Source organism: Rhinichthys klamathensis, unplaced genomic scaffold (genome assembly GCF_029890125.1).
Source record: "Rhinichthys klamathensis goyatoka isolate OS25496 unplaced genomic scaffold, OSU_Roscu_1.1 h1tg000228l_1, whole genome shotgun sequence".
Taxonomy (NCBI): Eukaryota; Metazoa; Chordata; class Actinopteri; order Cypriniformes; family Leuciscidae; genus Rhinichthys; species Rhinichthys klamathensis.
In genome coordinates this window covers 3,178,447-3,200,315 of record NW_026606752.1, presented here as the reverse complement: position 1 = coordinate 3,200,315, position 21,869 = coordinate 3,178,447, and the positions used below count along the sequence as shown (strand labels likewise).

The 21,869-nt window shown below is 38.1% G+C and overlaps 1 protein-coding gene across 1 annotated transcript; it reads right to left on the bottom strand.

Moving 5' to 3' along the window:
- Positions 1-4,031: 4,031 nt before the first annotated feature.
- On the bottom strand, positions 4,032-21,398 carry pkp3a (plakophilin 3a). The gene is made up of 14 exons (XM_056265033.1): positions 21,013-21,398; positions 17,717-17,817; positions 15,618-15,717; positions 14,837-15,566; positions 12,581-12,704; positions 12,287-12,491; positions 10,181-10,355; positions 9,138-9,255; positions 8,873-9,037; positions 8,609-8,791; positions 7,424-7,577; positions 7,139-7,334; positions 6,964-7,051; positions 4,032-4,191 (listed from the first exon to the last, which is right to left on the bottom strand). Exons 1-14 carry the CDS (start codon positions 21,236-21,238, stop codon positions 4,156-4,158), a joined length of 2,601 nt encoding a protein of 866 aa, XP_056121008.1. The 5' UTR covers positions 21,239-21,398; the 3' UTR covers positions 4,032-4,155.
- Positions 21,399-21,869: the final 471 nt, after the last annotated feature.

Genomic DNA, 21,869 nt, shown 5'->3' with positions numbered 1-21,869 from the left:
CTAATGAGAGAAAATCCATACAGACCAACTCTAAAGGTCTTGTGGCTTGGATATTAACCAGCGGTGCAGCTTTTTGAGGCAATGATTTCCTCCTCACACAACGACCGCATGTCCGGACCTTTTGTTCTACTTCCGCAGCCATCTTCGGCCAATAGAAAGGAGACCTTACCAAATCTAGAGTTCTCTCTACCCCCATATGACCCATACTGTCATGCAAGCTGCTCAATACAGGGGACCTCAGTTTCTCGGGTAGCACGAGTTGGTAAGTAACTAATTCCTCTACCTGCCGCTTCCGATAAAGCACCCCATCTTTTAACTCAAGACGGTTCCACTCTCTTAAAAAGAAAGGAAGATCTGGGAGTTCCCTCCTGACTGTTGGTGGAGGCTTTTCTCCCGACTCTAAGAAAGACACTACTTCCCGAATGACTGGATCTGCCCTTTGCTCGTCACAGAGGTTCCCTGACAGGTAAGATACAACAGGCTCTAAATCACCTTCTTGTTCGTAACTATCAGGTACAGCATTAGGGTGAAGTGCAAGAGATTCAACAAAAGCAGCACCAGACCCAACGTCCGTTGGCTGTCTGACCAGATGCTTCTCACATATAGCCTGAACTACATCAATTGCGGTGTCACAAGAATATGCAACTTCCGTGAGATGATTCTGCATAAACTGTTGAATTCGTTCGTACTATTTTTTAGATCTAGGATTTTCAGGCAATTGTTCCTGCGGTCGCCTTGATAGACCATCAGCATCAGTCAGGTGGTCAGTAATAAAAATTATAGGGAAAGGAGCAGGCGGGAGGAAATAATAATGACAAGATTGAGAGTAGATCTAACAGGTCTGAATAGCACCTTGTTTTTATTGGGAAAATTGAATAGTGAAAAGTGTGAAAACTGTGGGATTAAAGAAAATGTTGAACATGTCATTTTTCATTGTATATTGTTTGAGTTGGAAAGACAGATATTTAGGGTACAGGAGGCAGGGCGAGAATGGAATCTGATGGGGTTATTGGGAACAGAAGGAGAAGGAAAGGGGATAAGAATCACCAGGAAGGCATTATTTAAATTTCTTAAAGACACTGGGTTGGTGAACAGAATATGAGAGTACCTTAAGCGTTTTAGAATGTCCCACTAAACTCCAGCAGAGAATGTTTATGGACTCTATTTGACCAGTAGAGGGCAGCATAGTAACATCTATATATTAGCATGCTACTTTTGCGTTAGCAGCCTAAAACCAAAATGTTTAAAGGGATACTCCACCCAAAAATGAAAATTCTGTCATCATTTACTCACCCTCAAGTTGTTGCAAACCTGTATGAGTTTATTTCTTCTGCTAAACACAAAGGAAGATATTTTGAAGAACGATTGGAACCAAACAGTTGTTTGGCACCATTGACTTCCATAGTAGAAAAAAAAATAAAAAATACTATGGAAGTCAATGGTGCCAAAGTTCCAATCGTTCTTCAAAATATCTTGCTTTGTGTTCAGCAGAAGAACAAAACTCATACAGGTTTGCAACAACTTAGTAAATGATGACAGAATTTTCATTTTTGGGTGGAGTATCCCTTTAAACTAACAACCTATAGATCATTTAGATCCACCAATGTATTATCAAAACAAATTACAAGGAAATGTACATTGACAAGATCCTCATACTGCCTTGACACTGTATCATGCAACCAGTTGCTGCAGTTAGTATAACTGTATAACTTTTTTTTTTACACAGAATTGAGTACATAGTGTATTAGTGCAAAGTCATTTGGGACACAACTTTTATCTTCCATTCAGAACTTAAAACTTGAAGAGATATGTCATCACTGCTCAACTGCCATCAGTCAATGCTAGCAAAAGAACAGTCTGTGACACTCAGTTGGAGTGTGATGTAAACAGTGAATGTTTTGTACCCTGCGATTTTCTCTGAGGTACATATCTGCCCTCGTCTGACGTCATCACCCAGAGCTATGTCACGTTGAGGTCAAAATTCATCAAATGTTGAACATGCAACACTAAGAAAGGCTTTGTTATGATTCAAATGTCACCAATACACTCATCAATACTCTCAGAATACAGACATTACTGGAGAATCTGTGATTTAGATATGTTGTAACTTAAATGCGTCGACTCTTCAGGAAGTCATCGGGTTTGCAGGGTGTGGTAGATGATTGTTCATGTCAAAGCAGAGAGAAAGTATGTAAATAGGGGTGGGTGGGTCTATTAGAGGCGGACAGAAAAGAGCTAGAAACTGACGCAAAGCGCAAAAGAAAAGGGCGGGGTGGGATAAAGACATTTTTAACCATTTTTGCTGACTTATGAGAAACATAAACTGGGCTGAAATCAGCAGGAATTTTTTTTTTTTACATGAATTCAAATTAGAATCCCTTTAACCCTCTAGTGCACCTTATTTAGGGGTCATACTCCTGGTGGTCAAAAGTGACCTTTTTCAGTAAAATCAATATAATGTATTTTTGTTCTAAAATATTTTTTTAATGTAATATTTTGTATTTTGAGGCAATTTTATGATACTAAGTAATATTTATCCAATAATTATGATCCATTTGTTTCCAAATTTTTACAATACAATCAAAATTCAAAAAAAAAAAATTTTCAATGAACTGTGCTTTTTTCTGCATCATGGCTGATTTATAGATTGTAGATTATTTTCTGTAATTATTATTTCCCATTAATTTCTATGGCAGTCATTCTAACCTTTTCGAAGTTTATGTTTTGTGTGTGTGTGTGTGTGTTTTCACATAGCAACTGCCACAAAAGTCACCAGGTGTCATACCATTCTGATGAAGTAAAAAAAATAATAATAAAACCTAAAATGTTTCGGTCAAAAATGTCAAGTGCACCAAAGGATTAAAATTTCAATACAGGATCTCAACAACATGATGTTGACAAAAACGCAAACTCACTTTATTTCCTTTTTTATTGTGTGTTTTACATAAACATAGATCTATGACACTCGAGCACATGCATTTAACAATGAAGTTCAATTGAATTGAATTATATTACAAACTAGACAGTCGATCATCAAAGGCTTTGGAAAGAGAACATTCCATGCATTCCTAAATGCCAGAAAGTCCAAGACCTCTGCATGATCAACTCTTGATAAAACAAAGTCTCAGATATTTAAAGATCGCAAATCACTCATAACAGTCTATTAGACTGTGTTAACAGTTTGACAGATTGAAAAAAAAAAAAAAAACAGCAACCCAAACCAAGCATTCAACATTTGGCAACCATAATAAAAAAGTTTATACAAAAAACAAACATTTTTTTTTTTAACACTACATGTGAGTAAAGTTGCTTACTGTCAAAATAATGCACATATTGCACCATATACAATTACAAAAAAATAAGAACATTTTTAAATGAACAAATTATTTATTTGGCTTTTTTTTTGCGTTTTGTGAAAAACAATCTCTGATCCTTGTGGCATCAACCATTAAGTCAATAGGTTTAAATCAAAACATTTCCATGCAAACATTCAGATGGTATTTTGCCATGTGTCCTTATATCATTAGTTATTATTAAACCTCAAATATCATTTGTACAGGAATTAATGATACACAATTTATGTACACACATTAAAGCACCAAAAAGAAGAAGAAAACCCATTCGAATTGAATCAGCCTAGTAAGAAATAAGCAACTCTATTATGACAAAAGGGCTTGATTAACAGCCTGAATCTCTCCGGCCTGTGTTTACAATATTTATGTGTATTAAAAGACACATGACAGTCTTCTCATATCATCTATAATATTACAATTTTCATGCTAAAATGTCTTCCCTACCATCACAATACATATATATTTTACAAATATCTAAAAAAACAAAATAAAATGCAACTATTTTAAAAAGAGAATATTTAATTTATTTTAAATTCCCAGGATATAATTATTATATCATGGATAGTCTGTTGTTATAATACAAAAAAGAAAGAAAAGAAATACAGGCAACAGCCAGTAAAAAATAAAAAGACAAATATTGCAATAAATCCCTGAGGATTTTAGGGGGGGGGGGGGGGGGGGAAGGCTAAATGTGTTATCCACATTCACATGTTTCAAAATATGTTGCAGGTGTTCCGGCAGTATGTATTTTCTTTATCCATTGTCCTTATTAAATATCTTCCAATGTCACAATCTGGTCAGTTTAGTTCTCTGAAAAGTTTTCTTTCCGGAACCCTTTCTGTAAAACACAAGCAGAAAACACCACAGGAGTCAGTGACGCTTTAAATCCAAACCGTTGTACCAGGTAGCAACACTGGCTACCATCCCAGATTTGATTTTAGAAGAAAGAACATGGTTTGTTTTTGTTTTTTTCAACCCGCTGCGTTTTATGGTGTGTTTGGACATGCTCACGAGGAAATCACCTGAAATCCCCATTTCAGGTGTGGCTAAACCTCTACCTCCCATATCAAACACAAGTGTGTTTGTGTGTTTTGAAAAAAAAAGCAACTTCAATATGACTGTTTGAATAAGCGGGCTGTTTTGCTTTTGATTATTTAGTATGATAAGTGTTTTCGTTTGTGGGAATGTATGTGTGCATGTTGCTTTTTAAACAGTCTTCAAATTACTGGAAAATGTCTAGAGGGCAGGGCGGGAATGACAGCAACTGTGATGTACAACTGTACTAGTATGTAACGTGCTAAACACAGACAGAAACGGACACATTCTGTGGGTGGGTCTTTATAAGCTGACTGAAACGGATATAAATACTTCAAAAGTTACAATTTTGTCAAGTAAATGTGAGTAGGGCTTACTGTGTAAGTTGCTCCAGGCATTGTGAGTGGTTTCCAGGGTGTTGCTATGTGGTTTCTAGAGTGGTTGCTAGGGTATTGCTGACTGGCCCACATCAAAATCGTTCACTGCCATGTCTATAATATTCTACTCTCTATGTGGCTACAGCGTAATATACCTTTTTAATTGGATTTTAAATTGAATTTAATTATGGTTTATTGATAGTTTCCATGACAGACTTCAAGATAAATCTTTTTATCACTACTGGAGCTGCCAGTTTGCTAAGATCCAAATAATTATTAAACGGCAAGAACTATGAACTATGCGAAAGCGGATACCCTTCAAGACTCAGTGTCCGAATTCACTCACTCATTTTGATTTACTCACTCAAGTGAACTAATGGACTAATGTAGGGAACAGTAAATGAGGATAAAGGGTATGATTTCAGAAACAGCCTTAATGTTTTGCTTGAAAATATAGCAGAGGTATTGGACTTTATACTGACACCTACTGGTGTGGATGAATCATACAAAACCAAACCTTTTATAAATACTTTTTTTTTTTGGTGTATTTGTCGTCCTGATTAAAGAGAGATTAAGAGCCCACCACCAAGTCTCTATGATATTCTGGTCTGTAGATATGACTCGATTTGCTCTTTCAGTGTAAATAGATGGGATTTTCACACATTTTCAAAAATCGTAGAAAAAGAGAATGATTCATGTGTCAAACCACATGATTTGAGGTCATTCATGACTGACGCACTGTGTGGGAACAGTTATGCACTAAAGTTTAATATTTAGTGTTCTACTTGAAAATACAACAGTTATCTTGTACTTTATACTGACACCTACTGGTGTGGATGAATCAGTTCACAATACCATTGTAGGATTACTCAATAGATTGCAGCATTGTCTTTTTCAGCAGTGTTGGTTCCTGAAGTATTTTTTTAAATTAATTATCATTTAGTCTTTGTTAAATAATTATAAGAGTTGTGATTCACCTCAATCAGCTTTGAGGTGAATCACAACACTACAAACTTTGATTTGAAGCAAAAAAATAAAAATAAAATCGGACAAAAAGACAAAGGTACAAGACTAACTGCTTTAATTAGGGAAAGAACGACAATCCCATGAGGCAAACAGCATAATCAAATTAAAAACGATGGAGAAATATAAAACTACTCATTTACAAACGTTGATTATATGTATAAAAACTATATATTTTAAGTTTATTGCTAAATACTTATGTATATATATATATATAACCATTTAAATATTTTGAGAGTGTAGAGAGATCGACTTAATTGCGTATTCGCAGTGCTTCATGGGAGTGGGCGGAGCTAAATAGCTATTTATTTCGACTCTGATTGGTGTAATTTTCTGTACAGCATCATGGGTAATGTTAGCCTGGTTAAAACCAGACCATTCTCAGTTGTAACTGAGTTATGGTCTGGCAAAGCGTCATAGACAAATCATTTCCAGAGGGGCGTCACCAACGGACGTCGTGGATAGACCTAAAACCAATCAGAGCGATGAAGGAGATGACGTATGCAGAGCGGCGGAGAAACATCTCCGAGTGTTGTTCTTTGCTCGGTTTTTAACAAAAAGGAAACGTTCAAATCGCTTAAAACAGACGCGATAGCTGATTCGAACGAGTGATGTTCGACGGCGGCATCCATCTTTGTAATATAGGCTACAAAATCTGCTTCAAAATCCCAGCGCTGTCGTCATCGGGTAAAGCCCGCCCCAACGTTTCTGATTGGTGCCTCGATTTCGACGGATTGGAAATGGGCTTGAATGAGCTCTTTGCCAGACTAACTTTCAGAGCAAATCTAAATTTGCCAGAAGTTGTCTGGGTTTTCCCAGGCTAGGGTAATGTAGTGGTTTTTCATCAGAAATTCCCCTGTTAAACACGATTATTTTAGAAATAAGCTAAAATAATGTGGAATTCAATTCAATTCAGAAGCAAATTAACAACGATGTTGTTAATCCAGAACAACATCGCAGCTCACGGTAGGTCTATCTTTTAAGGTTATTGCTCAACATCAATTTCCTTTTAGAGAAAATGAATGAGGTTTTTACTTCCGGAACCGACTGCTGCGCTCTATTTACAGGCGTATTTGTTGCACAAGACCCGCTCCATGTAGAATATGTATGAATGTACGTCGATTTTTAAAAAGAAAAACTTCAACGTGTATAATTTATTTGATCATAACACTTACATTTGTGTAATCTTTGTGTAGTTTCCTGTACTGGAACATGTTGGCTAGCACTGTCGCCGCTGCTTGGGCAGTTTTCAGTTTGGCAGGACTGGGTGAAAATTGAATTTGCAACGTTAGTATGGAAGTAATATAATTTTGAGAGATTGTTGTATAGTCGGATGACTTTTAGTTTTACCTGCTGTCGTGGGTGTCCTTGATGCCCACCAGTTTGGGCAGACCATCGAAGTAGGCTATGTCCCGTGCCGCCACTATGCTGCTGGTCACCAGGTTGTTGAGGGCTCCACAGATGTTCATCACCACCTCATCTGACGGGTTCTTCTGGCGACCGTCGGAGGGTAGTTTGATGAGCAAGGGATTTACCACCTTAGAAGCTAAAGTGAAAGAAATTGAGCAATGAGCTTCTCTAATGCTACAGAGGTGCGACTGACTCCAGGTTTGTGGCTAGAGAAAGAAGCCTCACCCATATCGTTCTTGTCCTTGGCATGACGAGTGAGGTTTCTGAGGAAGCCGGTGAGAGAACGGAGCTCTGCATCGTTGTTGGTCTTGAAGAGATCCAGAATGACAGGCAACATCCTATTCTGCTCTAACGCCACACGACTCAAGACGGACGCCCACTGAGATATTAAAAAGAAAAAGAGAAGTTTACTAGTTGAAATACATTTACTATAGACGGTTGCTAGACAGTTGCTAATGTGTTCTAAGTACTAGTTAGGCAAAGATGTTGTTTGTTGCAACGCTGTACTGGGTGGTTTCATGAGCGGTTGCTGTAGTGTTGATAACCGGGCCAGTGCTGCGTCGTCACAACGGTTTATCACATGTCACCAATTTAAACATTCAAGCACAAGACACCGCAAAAGTGTGCGCACTTTTCACACATCTCACACAGCGCATGAATACTAAACTGAGTTCGCATTCAAGTCTTCTTGCACTTGAACGGACAAATTCACACAAAAATCATGTCAACATGCCCGTCTTGACCTGCTAACATAGTCGGTTATATCTTTAATGAATTTAAACAGTTAAGAAAGACAATGCAAGTGTATCAGTATATTGGATCCGTGCGTTATGTCTTAAAGTGACAGCAGCCTAATATTCCTGCTGTCTGTATTTTTTTCTTGAAAGAAATCACTCACTGCTCTTGACTAAATAGCTTTTGTAACTTTAATAAGGATTGATGTCTATTCAATTTAATACAGTGAAGATTATATGAAGTGTAATCAATTTCTGAAAACTACTGTTAGATACCTAAATAACCTGTTTATTTTATTTGTATCTTTGCTCTATTGTATTTATTTGTGCTGTTGTTTGTGGTTTGATTATTTGTTCTTATGTTCTTGATTTTTATTTGACAGCAAAATGACATTTGAATGACAAAATGACATTTATTTGAATACAAAATGATTTTTATTTAAAATTTTATTTTATTTGTCCTTTTTTTCCCTGAACTTTGCACATACAGAACCGTACCGAAAACGGTGACCCTAACTAAAACTGTGATAAACCGTGAGTAATCTGAACCGTTACACCCCCTAGATGCCAGGCTAAGAAGGTTTGGCTAGAAGCTAAGGCATTTCTAGCAAGCTTCTCATATTTTCTGGGTATAGCTGGAGCCAACATAACTGATGTTGTGAGGTAAATGTCTTACCCTCTTCTCTCCGGCAGTGATGTTCTGCAGGGCTCCGGCCGCGGCCTCTCGTGTGGTCGTGTTGATCTTACAGCGCTGAAGCACCTGATTGTACATCTCCACTATATCAGGGTGCCAGAGCCACTCTATGGCTTTGGGCACCCGCGACACTTCTGTAAATGTGCAGAGGTCCTGATTTTGACTCTGGAAGTAAAAATTAAATATGAGTTTAAGCTGTAGTTTTTGAAATAGGAAAGAGGAATTTGAAAGCAGCTTCTTCCTTACGTCTTTGGCCTTCTTGCCTTTAGGGGCGAAGCAGCCGATAGGTTCTGCTTTATGAGGGCGCTCAGCTCGGCTTGGACCCTCCAACCGCGCCAGAGACAAGGGGGCCATCTCACTGTACAGCTGAAAGGACAGATTCCTCAACACACACAGCGAGTTCTCCACACCCTGAAAGAGGAACACACACATGAATGGCCATGTAAACACACCATTTGCAAGCAGAGTCAACAGCAAAGGCAGAAAATAAAAGTGTGTGTTACACAATTACCTTCTCTTCCACTTCAGTGTCTACCAAGCATTTCTTAATATAGCCAACCAGAGCATCTATAAGGCCATTGGTGTCTCTCATCTGTTGTCTGGTCTTCTCGTTCACTGAGCTCAAGTTCCTGTACAAGGAAGCAGAGGCATATATAAAAGGCTGAATCTCAAGAAAACACATTTTGTTTCACCCAAAATCAAAAAGGGGGAAAAAATAAAACAAATGATATATTATGTGTTATATATTCTCACTCCATTCCCATGGCTATCTGCCACACCCTGCTTGCAACATATACATTTCATTTTTTTAAATACATTTATTTGTAGTCACCATTATTCTCAGTGGTGAGTCTTGTTACATTTTCTCAACTAAAGTATATATTATATATATATATACAAATTCTAAAAATAACAGTCCCAAAAATCATCTTTATTTTCTGTAATTTAAAAAAAAAAACGGTTACACTTTATTTTAAGGTGACGTAGTTGTTAATTACTACAATTACTTACTATAGTAATAACAGTACATTATACATAATTACAAGTAACTAACCCTAAACCAAACCCTAACTGTATCTCTATAGTAAGTACATGTAGTTAATTAATATTACTTATTTGAGTAAGTATAATGTAACTGTCACCTTAAAATAAAGTGTAACCCAATCCTAGTCCTAAATAAAAAAAATAAAATAAAAATATATTTTTTTACAATATAACCGTCCTAAACTTAGAATTCGTTTTCTATAATTTAATAAAAATAACAGTCCTAAATATAGGCTTCAACAGTTTAAAAAATAAAATAATTTTTTTTATAACAATGTTCTAAAAATAACAGTCCTAAAATATAATTTCTTTTTGGATTGGGTTTTGGATTGAAACATGCATCTTAAGAGTTCTTGTTCTCAGGTTTCCTAGCAGTGATGTGCCTAGAGGGGATTTTCATTCACTGAAGTTTGATATAGTTCCTATAGGAACAGGAAGTAGTGAAGGGGAACTCAAAAAAGTGTGTGTGTGTGTGTGTGTGTGTGTGTGTGTGTGTGTGTGTGTTTGTACCTGAGACAGCCAGTGGTGTTGTTAAAGATGTCGGACTCTGAGGCGGTCAGCTCAATGATCTCCCGTTCCCCAGTGCCAGAGAGGGGAATCAGAATCCTCTCCGTCAATTCGGGAAGAGTTTCCTGTGCCAACCTTTGTTTCAGGTTATCCTTAGAGGACAGATTCCACAGAATACCTACAGCGAATGAGAGACAGATAAAGAGGAAAAGAGCATGGGAAAGTGCCATGGGAAATAGATAAGAATTTGAAACAAACAAAAGAGAAAAAACAGAGGGAAATAATTCAAAAATCACAAATTGAAATTGCATGTAAATGATTTACACCCTCTTTGACTTTCGTTATGATGTCATCCTCCTAAAAGCCCCCATGTTTAGTAGTGGTGTTCTCATAGATGCGTGTTTATTGAGGTTCCTGCACATCCAGACACGCACAGAGCCGTAAGCACTGGCATAAACCTGACTCACGAACCTCCGCTACAGGAGTCCGCTCATTCCACGGCACATGTCGAGACAACGCTGAGCAATAATTAATGCAGCTTGATGCAACACTGAGAGATCGGTCAACGCTAACACACACACACACACATCTAGACTGACTTTGAAAAAACCTGTTCGAAAGTGACTTCTGTGTGTGAGCTGCGCTTCATACATCGCTACACGATTAGACAATGGACCTTTTTTCCCTACACAATTTCTCAAATTTCACTTGTGAATCATGTGATTGCACATTGAAGGGAGAGTTCACCCAAAAACGAAAATGCTGTCATCGTTTACTCACCCTCATGTCGTTTCAAACCCGTAAGACTTGCGTTCATCTTCGGAACACAAATAAAGTTCTTTTTAGAGATTAATATTTGGAGATTATTGTTGGAGATTCGTAAATATATATATATTTTTTTTGTGCAAACCAAGAACTTAATTTTTTGAGTGAACTATCCCTTTAACTCTCAGCTATAATCTACATAAAGTATTTGGTCACACTTTAGATTCTCTCTCGACTAACTATTTACTATGACTTTTGCCTCAAACTCCAACTCCTAAGTACTGCTTATTAATAGTTAAGAAGGTAATTAAGTTTAAGTATTGGGGTGGATTAGGAATGTAGAATATGGTCATGCAGAATAAGGCATTTATAAGTACTAATACACAGCCAAAATCCTAGTAAAATGCATGCTAACAAGCAACTAGTTAATAGTGAGAATTGGACCCTAAACTAAAGTTATACAGAGTATTTTTTATGCTGGCCTGTTGTAAAAGACTGATAAACTGAGATCAATCCATGTGCCCAACTTGAACCCATTGCGAAATCTGCATGACGAAATCTTTCATCCTATTAGTAATAGTCATCCTACTGAAATGACTGGATTTTGCCCGCAAAACTTGTCGAATAACAGTAAATTTGACCGCACCTTTAGGCTTCTCGTGGGAAAATTAAGCTTTGTGATGCAGCCCAAGAAATCAAATTCACTTTAAAAGGCACAGGTGAAAACGTTTGCGTCATAGGCCCCGTTTAAATCCTGGTATTAAGATGCGTTTTGGCGATGGGATCACAAGTAGACAACACTCATACAGGTGTAAAAGTGGGCTAAAACGTTTTGAGCTTGTCCACTTTCAACCACTTCCAGAGGTAGTCGAAAACACATTCAACCGGGTTGCTTTCGTAGTGTAAACACTCATGTGGTCGAATGCGTTCGAACCGCCACAAAAGACCGTCTACTCTCCGTCTACTGACCTAATGCGTAAACATTATGGGAAGCGCTAGCCAGACGGGGTTTAAGCCAGACTGTGCGCATTCATATGTACATTTCGCAAGCTTATTTTGTACATTAGATCAAAAGATCTGGAAAAACCCATATATTTACCCACTCATAGTCCCTCCCTCCCCTTAAAGAAATCAGGACAGAAGTGGTTGAAAGTGGACAAAAGAAACGGATTTAAACACCAGGTGTAAACGGAAATGTGTCTCCCTCGTCTACTTGTGATCAGATCAACCAAAACGCATCTTAATACCAGGTGTAAACAAGGCCATACTAATGAAAAACACGTGCTCCAATGGCAATTGTAATGGCAGTAAATTTAACTAGAACAACATGAGTGAAACGCCCACCTGTGATGTTCTTGTGGAGTTCGTCGTCTGGTTCTTTTAGGGTCTCTATGAGCTTGGGGATCCCGCCGGCTTCAATAAGGCCCACTTTGTTCTCCATGTTCTCATAGATGACGTTCCTGATGGCGCCGGTCGAGTAGCGCTGCACGTCTATGTTCTCACTGTTGAACAGCTGCAACAGGCGAGGAATTCCCTTCAACTGGTTCACCTGAAAGAAACACAGACGTTCTACTCACATCGAAGACACATTTACACATTTCAGTTGAATGTTTCTTCAGATGAAAAGCAACTGCATACCTTTTTCTTTGCATCGCCATTACTGTAACACTCATGTTGGATGTAGGCAGCTCCCAACACCTGAAGATCAGGATCGGACGTATCAAGATAGTTCAGGGCAGTAGGCAAGTCCAAGCTGTCGATCCTATACAAAAATAATTGAACATTTATTTAGTAAATGTGTCCTGTAAAGATGGTGATATTGCTTAGCTGTATATGTTCATATTGTAGGTTTTCTTCAAGGACTTTTAAATTTTACCCAGCTAACAGGGAAGTTTCTCAGGTCTTTAGCTAACGTTCTGGCAAGGTTCTCTTAAAGTTACGAACCAACGTTCTTCCAGTAACACTTATAGAATGTTTGTTCAAAGATATCTGGTCTTGTCTATTCAAAATGTTAGCACAAAAACGTTATTTATACATCGTTCATTTCATTGAGTGTTTTCCCATAATGTTTGAAGAGTGATACAATGGAATGGTTGCCTTAATGTTCACAAAAATATATTTTTTAAAAACTGTACGTTTTGAACGTTAGCATGTTAACTTTAGCAATGAGCTTTGGAGCTTATGTAGGAAATTTGGGTTAGAATCCAAATTTCCCAATTCTTCTACTTGTCAACGCTCTTCTCAATGTTTCCAAATATTGTTTTAAAAAACACTATTCATTGCGATTTGAGCCTAGAGTGGTGCTTGAAGAAAAGGTTAGAAGGTTATTCCTTTGTCAAGTAATTGATAGGCTAGCTAATCTTAGCTTCTTAACTAGTACTACTTCCATTTTAAGAGTCAGCATTATTTGAAAAATGTTTTGCTTAAGAGGACATTCCTCTACGTGCGGTTGTGTATGCTGGTGCATGTCGCTGGAGTGCTAGGAAGTTTGTGTGTTTTTTCCCAGGGTGTGTGAAGTGTGAGGTGGCTGGACTGGTTTGGGTGTGCCTGCACAACAGACTTTCTCTTCACTTTTTTCCACACATATGGGCAGGGCTGGGCACATCAAACACACACACACACACACACACACACACACACACAGTGTTAGCGCAACAAGGACAGATAAGCTAAGTATGTAACCTGGGTGTACTGACAGGCTGTTAAAGCAAAGTATGAATAATTTCTTGTTTCAAAGGTCAGTGCTGCACTCACTGTGGGTAATCACTGTTAGCCATAATTGCACACCTAGCTTAGTGTTTTAATGAGAATAGCTAACAGGCTAATTTGCAAACAGTAATACGCAGTGTTTGTTGTAAAACATAGTGTGGCTCAACTATAGCTATGGTGCATAATTCAGGGAATTTTCGACCGACAGTAGCGTTTGGTAAGACATGTAATTTCTGGTTGGACACATGTTATTTGTGCATTTTAAGCAATTAGACCTACTTTTACACTAGAGTAAAAGTTGCGTTTTACTCTACTGGTGCTTTACGCTAATGGTGCTAGCATAATACTTTTCCTTACATATTTAAAGTAATTTAAAAGACAATTTCCTGATATTTTGATACCAGGCACCCTTAGTTAATAGTTATTGCTGTTAAATGAGCAGTATATCCAAAATCTTATCTTATCTGGGGTGTGTATATATATATATATATATATATGACTTTTTTTTATATAATCCAATTTTAAAATATTTTTCATATTACTTTAATTAGATTATGTTCTCATTTTGTAATCATTAACTTATTGGGCAGAAACCAAAAGATAAGATCTGGTGTTAGCATAAAAACTGGATGACCCTTATGTAACACCTGAGTGAAAAAAATCATTCAAAGTCATTCTACATTAAATTCGGCAAGCTTTGACGGTGCTCGGCAACTGTAAAAAAATAAACTCTGCTTTGCATTTTGTCTGACAACAACCCTTAAATTCTGAAGGAAAAGCAAATTCACCCCATCCATTTTCTAAATGCATGTAATTGATCTTATTGAGAATATAGTTTTTTTTTTTTAAATGCTGTAATTTTGAATCAAAATATTGTAACACGATCTCCCAGTGAATTGACAGACTTCTTTCTTTTGACGTATACCAGGCTTCTTCAAAACTTTTATCCGCTTAGCTCCACCCCTTTCTTACAATCGACTACAATCTCGCATTCAGATCTGCCTCCATTCAATCTGAAGTGATAAGCCATTTTACTCAGATGTACGTCTCTATACGGAAGAAAAAAATATGCTACTTGCTTCTCATCACAACTTTAATAAATTCTTCCTTGCCTTGACTTATTTGGGGCGTTTCGCTATTTCGCTAGTTTCGATATTTTCACACACCTAAGGTAAGTGTTCTTACCCGCTTAGATTGCCCATGCTTCCCGAGAAATCCATGCCATCAAACACATCCTTGCCTCTCCCAACACTATGCATACTCCTTACGGAGCCGGCACGCGACAGCCTTCCCTGCTGCACCAGCGCCAGGTTGCCCTGGGAGCCATTGAATCCTCCAACACTTCCGTACATGCCGGATGATGAGGTATTGGACGTTTGGCGAACCGATTGCCGATTGTTGATTCGGTTGATGGTGCGGTGGGCGGGGCCTTTGTAGGAGTGCCGGCTGACGTAGACCTCCTGGTCCACGCCTCCTCCGCCGCTAGAGGCGAGCGTCCCGCTGAGGGAGCGTTTCATGGCCGGTAGCGTCATGGAGTTGACCTGCTGCTGTCCGCTTTCATATCCGTTCACTCTAGAGGTGGTGTACATGGACGAGCGTGGGAAGGTTTTGGCAGCATAGCCGTTGTTCACGGAAGCCTGTTGTGTAAAAATGGCATCACGTTCGGAAACTTGGCTGCCGTCGCTGTCATCCTGTCCCGCCCAAGAAGCCGCAACCTGGCGTGGCATGGATGCCACACGCATGGAATGCATCGACATCGTCTCCGGGTCGCCCCCCATGCGGCTGAAGGAACGAGTCATTGCGCCGACCTGCTGCAGTTGAACTGGGCCACCGCCAGCTTGGTATCCGCCAGCTTGGTATCCGCCGCCAGCCTGATAACCGCCGCCCATAACCTCTTCCCGGTAATATGCCCCGCCTCCGCCGCCCACAACCTCTTCCTGGTAATATGCCCCGCCTCTGCCGCCACCTCCTCTTCCCGCTGTGTAACTCATTTTGGTTCTTGGGGCGAAATCAATGGCAGAGCGGGATGAGAAACCACCACTAGAGTACTGGGATGGACGCTGCGCCTAGCAGAAACAAGAAAATGATGAATATTGAATATCTATAACGATATCAACTATAACTATCGATTGATTAAAATGTTATCGAATTATATATGTTGATTAATTAATCAATACAAATGATATTAAAGGGTTGATTCACCCAAAATGTTTTAATTCTGTCATTATTATTTACCCTCATGTTGTTTCAAACCTGTAAGACATTCGTTCATCTTCAGAACACAAATGAAGATCTATTTAATTAAGGGATTTCTGTGCTTTCTGTTCCTCCATTGGCAGTCTTAGCAACTACCACTTTCAAGGCCCAGAAAGGTAGTAAAGACATCAATAAAGTAATCCATGTGACACCAGGGATTTGACCTCAATTTTATGAGCTCTTAACGCATTATAGTCCTTCAACGTCTATTGCGGTCTCAAAATTCTGGCCAGTTGATAATACCTAGAATATCAAAATCAGCTGCAGGTGGTAAATCCTTTTCCTATTAAGCACCTAAACTTTGGAATAGTCTTTTGTCACTTTAAATCTAGACTAAAAACACATCTCTTTGACCTGGCATACACATAGGACATTATACATTCCTATTATTCAAATCATGTAAAATGATTATTAGGCTACATAAATTAGGTCTGGGACTGGGAACACTTCCTATAACACCTGATGTACTCGCTACATCATAAGAAGAATGGAATCTACGCTAATATTAGTCTCTCTGTTTATCCCGAGGTTTATAGTACTCAGCCGTATCCGGGCCGTATCCAGATCAGGATCATTCAAACGGATCCGCGGAAACGACTAAAAACGCTGTATTATGCATGCCAGACAAGTAATTGGCAATGTCACTTTGTAAAGAAAGACGCGCATGCCTATAGACTAAACACATGACGTAATATGCATGCCGTCACCGTTTTCACAGAATCACGTTTTTGAAGTTTAAACAGGGATAATAACGGTTTCGCTTTCAAAACTCGCTTTCAAAAACGTGCACTTTGAAACCTACTTCAAAGTTTGCCTTCTCAGGCCACCAAAACACCGTTGTCGTGTAATTGAACGACTAGAACGCATTATAAGTTTTCTGTTTTCAGTTGAAAACGGTGTCGTGTAAACGGCCCCTAAGTTTATAACGGAAATGAATCAATCGAAAACTTCCTTAAACTGGACAATAACTTTTTTCTAGATTTGCTGCACAGCCAAAACAATCTTTGTTGCATTAATTTCCAATTCTTACTGTAAAGCTGCTTTGAAACAATCTGGATTGTAAAAAGCGCTATATAAATGAAGGTGACTTGACTTGACTTGAAATTGGTAGATGGGTAGCCTGTCAATGGAGGGACAGAAAGCTCTCAGATTTCATTAAAATATCTTCATTTGTGTTCCGAAAATGAACGAATGTATTATGGGCTTGGAACGACATGAGGTGAGTAACTGAATTCATTTTTGGCTGAACTAACCCTTTAATCACATTGATATTTCTGAAGAAAGGCCCCAAAGATAATTAAGATAATTCAGATATATGATAAGTGCAAAAACATTAGGGTGATATTTTAAGTTTGAATTATTGATGGTTATTCATTCCTTTACACCTTATCCCAATACCTAAACCGAACCATACCACCAAACCACCAAATAGCAGCAAGAGTGCTTTACAAAACAACATGATAGTATTTAAAGACAGTGTGACCCATCTATTTAATGCATTTTTAATACATTAAATCAACAGCCCAAATTTAAACACAGTATTACTCAATAAGAAAATAACTAAAAGTGACGCTTAGAGATTTGTAACCTTGTGACTTTTCATATGAGGTTGTTGAGTAGAGCTGGCCTGTGAAATATCACACCTAACTAACACAATCTCCATTACTCATTTTCAATATTTGGACAAGATACACGTCCATACAGTCACACACAAAAAAGATTTCTTTAACTTAGCTCAATGTGTGATATGTTTTTCAAACAAGCAAACTACAATAAAATATTTATGTTTCTAAGTGGGAAGAATCTTACCACCATTGGTCTGCCGGAGGAAAAGGATTTAGAGCTGAAATTTGGGGTGAAGTTTTGGCTCATTGTTGAAACTTTTGTCATGGTAGAATAATCCCCAGACTCTAAGAGAAGAAAAATACAGAGAATTAATAGAAATGTTCATCGGAATGGGGATTTCTGACTGTGAAAAACATAATGGACTAGTTATCCTCCCAGTGAACTTTCTCAATGTGTTATCACATTCTACAAGTTTCTGAACACATAGCAGCTCAGCTACAGTGTATTTTAATCAAGAAAATAAAACTCATGATCTTAACTTGGCAATAAATTACCCAGTTGGTGTAGACTGAAGCTATTAAAACCAGCTATTAAACCACATATCCTCATTCTAAAAAGATTGCATTTGATCAGCAATTCTTGCACTTCTGATCTCTGAATGTTTTGCCACTTATTTTCCTTTAGTTAAAAAACAAAACATTTACTCCAAAACATTATGACCAATCAGGTAGCATTGACAAAGAGAATCAGCTAGATTCAACTAATGAAAAGCTTTTGTTTCATAAAATTATTAACCATCCACACAACAAAGCTATTGTAAGCATTGAGTATTGTGAACATGCATGCACATTCTTTAATTCAACAATTAAACAAACAACTTTGTTGTTTTGTTTCCCTTTAACCATGTTTATGACGCCTTTGTGCGCAAGTTTGTACACAAACATGCATTTTTTTCTTTGATGGAACTTCAAACAAATGCTATTTTGATTCACTTTAGTCATGTTTACGATAGCTTTGTATGCGAGTTTTTTAATGTATTTTATGTTTATGTAAACCTTTAAACAAACAAATTGGTTGTTTATATGTTTATGTAAACCTTTAAACAAACAAATTGGTTGTTTTGTTTAAATTTAGTAATGTTTACGACAGCTTTTTGCACGCAAGTTTCTATGTAAACATGCTCCAATTAATTACACAACTTTGTTTTGTTTCATGTTTTTGATACCAATGCGCATAAGTTTGTACGTCTATTTTGTAAACTTGCACAATAGTTCTTTGATAGTTTGTTTGCTTCCTTGTTGTCAGGTTTATGACACCATGTATGTACGTTTGCATGTCTTGTTTGAACGGATAGCATAACTGTCTGTGTATATTGTTAGCAGTGGGAAATAAGTTACAGACGTTCAAATGTAAAGCCGAAGATTCACGCCCCGTAAAGACATCAAGTCTGTAACTTTACAGCTGAGTCAGTGTGCTCAGCATATGCCCTTGATGACACTGCAAGTACAATGTGAGGCAAACTTGTAGAGTTACACAAAATACTGCAGCGCAAGTTTACAACAAACGTTTTTTTTTTTGTTCTGGCTCAGCAACAGATGGGGTTGCATCTATGGGCATGCATGTACACGCGTTTGAGAACGCGAATTTGGGAGTGGTATAAGCGTTTGACGAGTGAATAAGTGTAGAGTGAGTTGTAGACAACAGCAGCAGAATAGACAGAACCGGTCTGATGACTGGGACACTCCCGATGTCCCTACCCAAAAAACACACACCCATTTCCCTGCCTCGCCCTGCCCTAGTGCATTGCATAGCACAAATAAACACAAATAGGCCGAACTATACTAAGTTATTTGCACCAGAAGTCACATTTTTTAATGTTCAAAATGCATTGTTTTAAAACAATCCACTTGACCTACATCTCTAAAAAAATATTGTTTCTCTCAAACTCGTAGAATATGCTTGGTATTCGCCATTGTCAGATCTAGTTCAGACATTCTCAAGACGTCTTGCAGGAAGCCTTGGGCCAGTAACAGGAATATGCAAGGCTGTTCGAACTTGTCAAAATGCAGGTACCTCATAAACCAGGGGTCCGCTGGATAATGTATCCGCTAAGCACTAGAGGTTAAACCCTGAAAGTAGCTGCGGCAGACCTTCATAAAGCCAGGAATTCAACCCCTTTTTGTCCTAACCACTTAAATCAACCACGAATTCTTAAATGCTTTTGAGTGCAATCAATGGATGGTATACACACAACTGTGTAATGAAGTCATATAGTTTCACTAAGGTTGTGGACTGAAACAAAGAGTTTGGCTTTCTACATTGAGAAAGCAAAACCCTCAGGTTAAATTCTTTGGCTTTTCCGTCACGCCAATTGATATTCACGGCATTATGATTGACGGCACCAAATAACCTCCCTTTTGTGCGATGCTAAGCACTTTTTTGTTTGGCGTGGGTTGGGATTTTTCAAAGGAGAGCTTTGAAACTTTCACTCTCACTTAGTCGTGTAACAGGAACTGAGATTACACTTGAACCTTCCTCAACTCGCCCCTGTAAATGATTCACACCAGACCAGAAGTATTGTATTTCTGTTTGCTCCACAAGTGCCACTTATTTGTCATTTTTGTTAAAAAAAACTTCGCTTATATCCATTCTAATTGCAGAAAAACTTTCCCACCCTATTTTATCCCCTTCATTTTAATCGCCATGTTCAAGAACAATGGTGAAAACTAAATCTACCACGCCTGATGTGAACGAACCACCATTTATGGCACTGCTTTTTATTATCAACTGAAACAAAGGTAGCCTACATTCAACTTAGTTTAGCTTAAAGGTTCATTCAACTTAGTCATGACATGCATTATGGACAAATGCCGTGTGATGTTTTGTCTTAGTGTATTATATCCAAATAACAGAAAGCATGTGACCACAGTTTTGCAACAGGCAGTATTGTCTCATAAATATTTAATGTTTTGCATACACTGCAAAAAATAAGTTGCTGCCTTAAATTTTTAAGTAGCCTACAATCAACTTTAAGGATGTTTAAGTCATTTAAAATTAAATTACACTAAACTGACTTTGACTCTGTCTGAGTTGAATCTTGTATAACGTATAAAAATGGTTAAAACTTGCTTAACTTATTTTGATGAGTTCAAGCAAAGTAAAAACATGTGCTGTCATAACGTATTGTTCATATAGATAGATTGTTTTATTTAATGCCATGTCAGCATCTAAGGCTATTTTAAAAAAATAAATTACAAAAATACAAATTATTGATCATATATTTTTTTACAGTGTTCTTAAGTGTAAACAACACAGTACATCCTGTGCCTGTGGATTTAATAATAATGCATTTGCTTTTGATAAACCAAACAAATGAGTTAATAAAGATGAAATTCAACTCCGGATCATTGTTTAATGAAACCCCATACTGTATAAAAGCACAGCACAAAGTCAGATGATGAGCAGATTAATAATTCAAAGGCTGTTGTGTTGTGTAGCTGTATTACAATGAGATCAAAGCTCACGGGTCGGGGACACACCTGAGGCTGCGTATTGTGTCGAGGATCCGTTCTGGCGCGGGAGCGTGGACTTCTCCCTCAGTCTCATGGTCACCTGCTGGTGCACGCGCTTAAACCTCGCCTCATCCTTTGCGTGAGACCCGCCGTGCGCGAGCTCGTTTTCGGACGGAACCGCGTAAGTACTGACGGTCGAATTGGGCTGCAACGCCGACAGAAAGACGTTCTCCGTGGTCACGCTCACACTCATTGCGAAGCGACGATGGTACCGAGCTGAAAAGTTACAGTCCCACCAGAGAGAGTGGAAAAAGATAGATCCCCGCAATAAAGGAGTCTTCGGTTAGTCAGCTTGAGTTTCTCTGCGCTGGTGCTGGAACTGTGAGGAAACGCACTACTGACGTTTGATCTGAACTCTAAAGCTTTTTCGCAGGTGGGAGTTAAAGTGGGCGGGGCTTGGGTGAGTCATCGGTTACCTGAGCCAGGTACACTCATGAACGAACACAATTTACTAGTTGCCATATCAACACAATATAGAGAAAAAAATTGCGCTAAAATTCCGAAATCTTCGGAAGATATCCCTGAACGTTTATTTTAACATGTATAGCAAACGTAAATTTCTTGTGTTCATTGTTCATCTCTATTTTTAGTGTTTATTTTAAATGATACAAATCTGATATTATCTTGATCTCCAATAATATGTTATTTAACAGTTGATATGGTTCTTTAATGCTTCGCTAACTAGAAGACACTCGCAGGGTTTAAATCCCAGTTGTGCAGGTGGGGAATGTTTTAACACAATGTGCCCCTATTAGAACTATGCTATTCTATTCTATATTTTTTTTAATATTTATTGAGAAAACACGAAAAAAAGGTGAATAAAC